Here is a 2605-nt window from a genome sequence, read left to right as displayed (position 1 = left end):
TACAAGTGAAAGAACTAATAAACCACATTTCTAGAGTCTCACTTTTGGATCTCTCATGTTTCTCCAACAACTTCTCTTATGGACCCTTTGAGGATGACAATTGGTGTACATATCGGGTTTCGAAGCATATAACATATTGTCAACAAGTCATGGTATTGAGCCAGAACTTATTGGAACTCAATCATTCACATTAGCCTTTAGCTTAGGAACAACTAAAGAACATACTCAAAGACTTGTTAGTGGATTGAAGTATTTATCAATCAACTTCTTGCAAGAAGAAAGGGAGATTATCAAAATAGAAAGGGTACCATTTGGAGAAGTTTACATGAGTTGTACACCAAGAGAAGCCTTTTTTGCTAAGAAAAAGAAAGTGAATTTTGAAAAAAGTATTGGGGAAGTTTGTGGAGAATTTATTTGCCCTTTCCCTCCAGGTATCCCAGTGCTAATCCCAGGTGAAATCATCACAAAGAGAGCTATGGATTATCTCATTCAAGTTAAGGACCAAAGGAGCTTTTCTTAAAGGGGCTGTTGATCCTCTACTTAGCACTGTGGTTGTTTGTGATTTTTGAGAAATATTATATTTCATGTCAATAAAATTGACCATTCATGCTACATTTGAAGGCTAGCTCTTGCTTCGGATCACTCTGATTTCGTTCAAAACTAGATGACTTGGCTTGTTCAGAAAACGAATCGTAACACAAAGTGATCAAATAAACATAATACATAGTTAATACATAAAATTAAAAATCGTAGTCAATCATTTTTCATTAAAACATACATAAAGTTGATACAAGATTCCAAAAGGATTAATGATGTGTTACAACTTATTTAATGTGTCAAATGGCTACTAACGGCCAATAACACAACATTAGAAGCTACCCTTTTAAGAAAAGGCAACACATTATTAATTTTGTTTTTGACACTCAAATCATTAATTAATCTCACGTTATTACTCCATCATAATCTCTTCTTCAAGCAAAGCTTCACTTAAAAATTTTGCTTCCCCACCCAAAGTTGTTTTAACTTCATTTGATTTTTTGTCAAATACACAAATCTTTGTGCATAGGCACTTTCTTAGGAGTTTGCTACAATGTCCATCTGTAAACTCCTCTGTGAGACAAGCTTTTCTACATGACGAGTCGGTAAAACATAATCCTTTGAAGGTTTGGCTATGTGATTTGCAAATTTGTTGAGCTTGCACCTCTACTAGGGGTGTACAAAACCGAACCGAGAACCGAACCAAACCGCAAACCGAGTCAACCCGAAAAAAAAACCCGACTAGTGGTTTGGTTTTGAAAAAAAAACCCGACTATATTTGGGTTGGTTTGGTTTTAACTAAAAAAAACCAACCCGAGACCAAACCAACCCGAATTTATATATATAATTTTAAAATTTTATTTTATACATAAAAATATTTACTTTGATATAATTTTTAAATATTTCTTATACTTTTCCATAGTTTTTATCTTTTAATATATTATTTCAAGTTTGAAACTTAGAATTATGAATGGGCCAATAAAGATTATAGTCCACAGATGTTGGTAATTATAATAAAGCTTAAATCAAAATCAAATTAATACTAATGCAAAAAGAAAATCAATTCAACACGACAATATTATTGAATATTTGTTCTTTAGTTTTACATTGGTTTAGACAATTAAAATACATAATCTAATTTTAATTTTCTTTAATATTTAGTCATGTAACTAATACTTATTAAACTTAATTTTAGCATGATTTAGTACTTTTAAATTATGATCATTTTCATTCTGACTTGTTAATTTGCAATATTTGTTTTACGCGATTTCATTATTATTATTTTTGTTGGATATTTTAGTGTCATTAATCATATCATATTGTGTTATATTTTTAAGAAACATCTTAGATAGTTGTATTTTGGTAGGACTAAAGAAATATTTGAAGTAAAAGTAAATTATATATTGTGTATGAATACTTTACCGGAAAAACCCGAAACAACCCGAAAAACCGAAAAACCCGAAAAAACCCGAGGTTGAAAAACCCGAGTTTTATTGGTTTGGTTTGGTTCATAAATTTAAAAATCCGACACAAATGGTTTGGTTTGATATTTGAAAAACCCGAACCAACCCGGTCATGTACACCCCTAACCTCTACAATCATTCACAAATATTAACAAATGTTAGAATAAGAGAGACATAATCGAAAGAAATATTGCTCGTATAATATTTAGAGAAATATAAACAAACAAATTATTTCAGGGTTTTTCATAGTTGTCAAATAACTTTAAAGCATGTTATAATTCACAATTCTTTAGGCTATACTTATTTTAGACTATAAGTTTCAAAAGTCTTTCTTTCTTTCTTAAACTTTGTGTCAAGTCAAACTAACTCATATAAATTGGAATGGAGGGAGTTATTTTGACCAAAAAATAGAGTAATTTTACACATTATTTTATTTTATGAGGTTTAAGAGGAACAAATGATGAAGACAAACCATAGGAAACAAAGAGCATCATTGCCAAGACCATAAATGCCATGAAGCAAATGGAGCGAGCCATAGTCTCTTTTATTGAGTGAAAAAGATTGGAAATGTTTTTTTTTAATAATAAGAAAGAATGCAATTTAGA

General features: G+C 30.5%; 1 protein-coding gene across 1 annotated transcript; it reads right to left on the bottom strand.

Annotated features, from left to right (window-relative positions):
• Positions 1–842: 842 nt before the first annotated feature.
• LOC102593882 (defensin-like protein) lies at positions 843–2605 on the bottom strand. The gene is made up of 2 exons (XM_006365578.2): positions 2473–2605; positions 843–1203 (listed from the first exon to the last, which is right to left on the bottom strand). Exons 1-2 carry the CDS (start codon positions 2534–2536, stop codon positions 950–952), a joined length of 318 nt encoding a protein of 105 aa, XP_006365640.1. The 5' UTR covers positions 2537–2605; the 3' UTR covers positions 843–949.

This window comes from Solanum tuberosum, unplaced genomic scaffold, assembly GCF_000226075.1.
Source record: "Solanum tuberosum cultivar DM 1-3 516 R44 unplaced genomic scaffold, SolTub_3.0 scf00570, whole genome shotgun sequence".
Lineage (NCBI taxonomy): Eukaryota > Viridiplantae > Streptophyta > Magnoliopsida > Solanales > Solanaceae > Solanum > Solanum tuberosum.
Note: the sequence above shows the minus strand (reverse complement) of the source record. Positions and strands in the feature narration are given on the sequence as shown.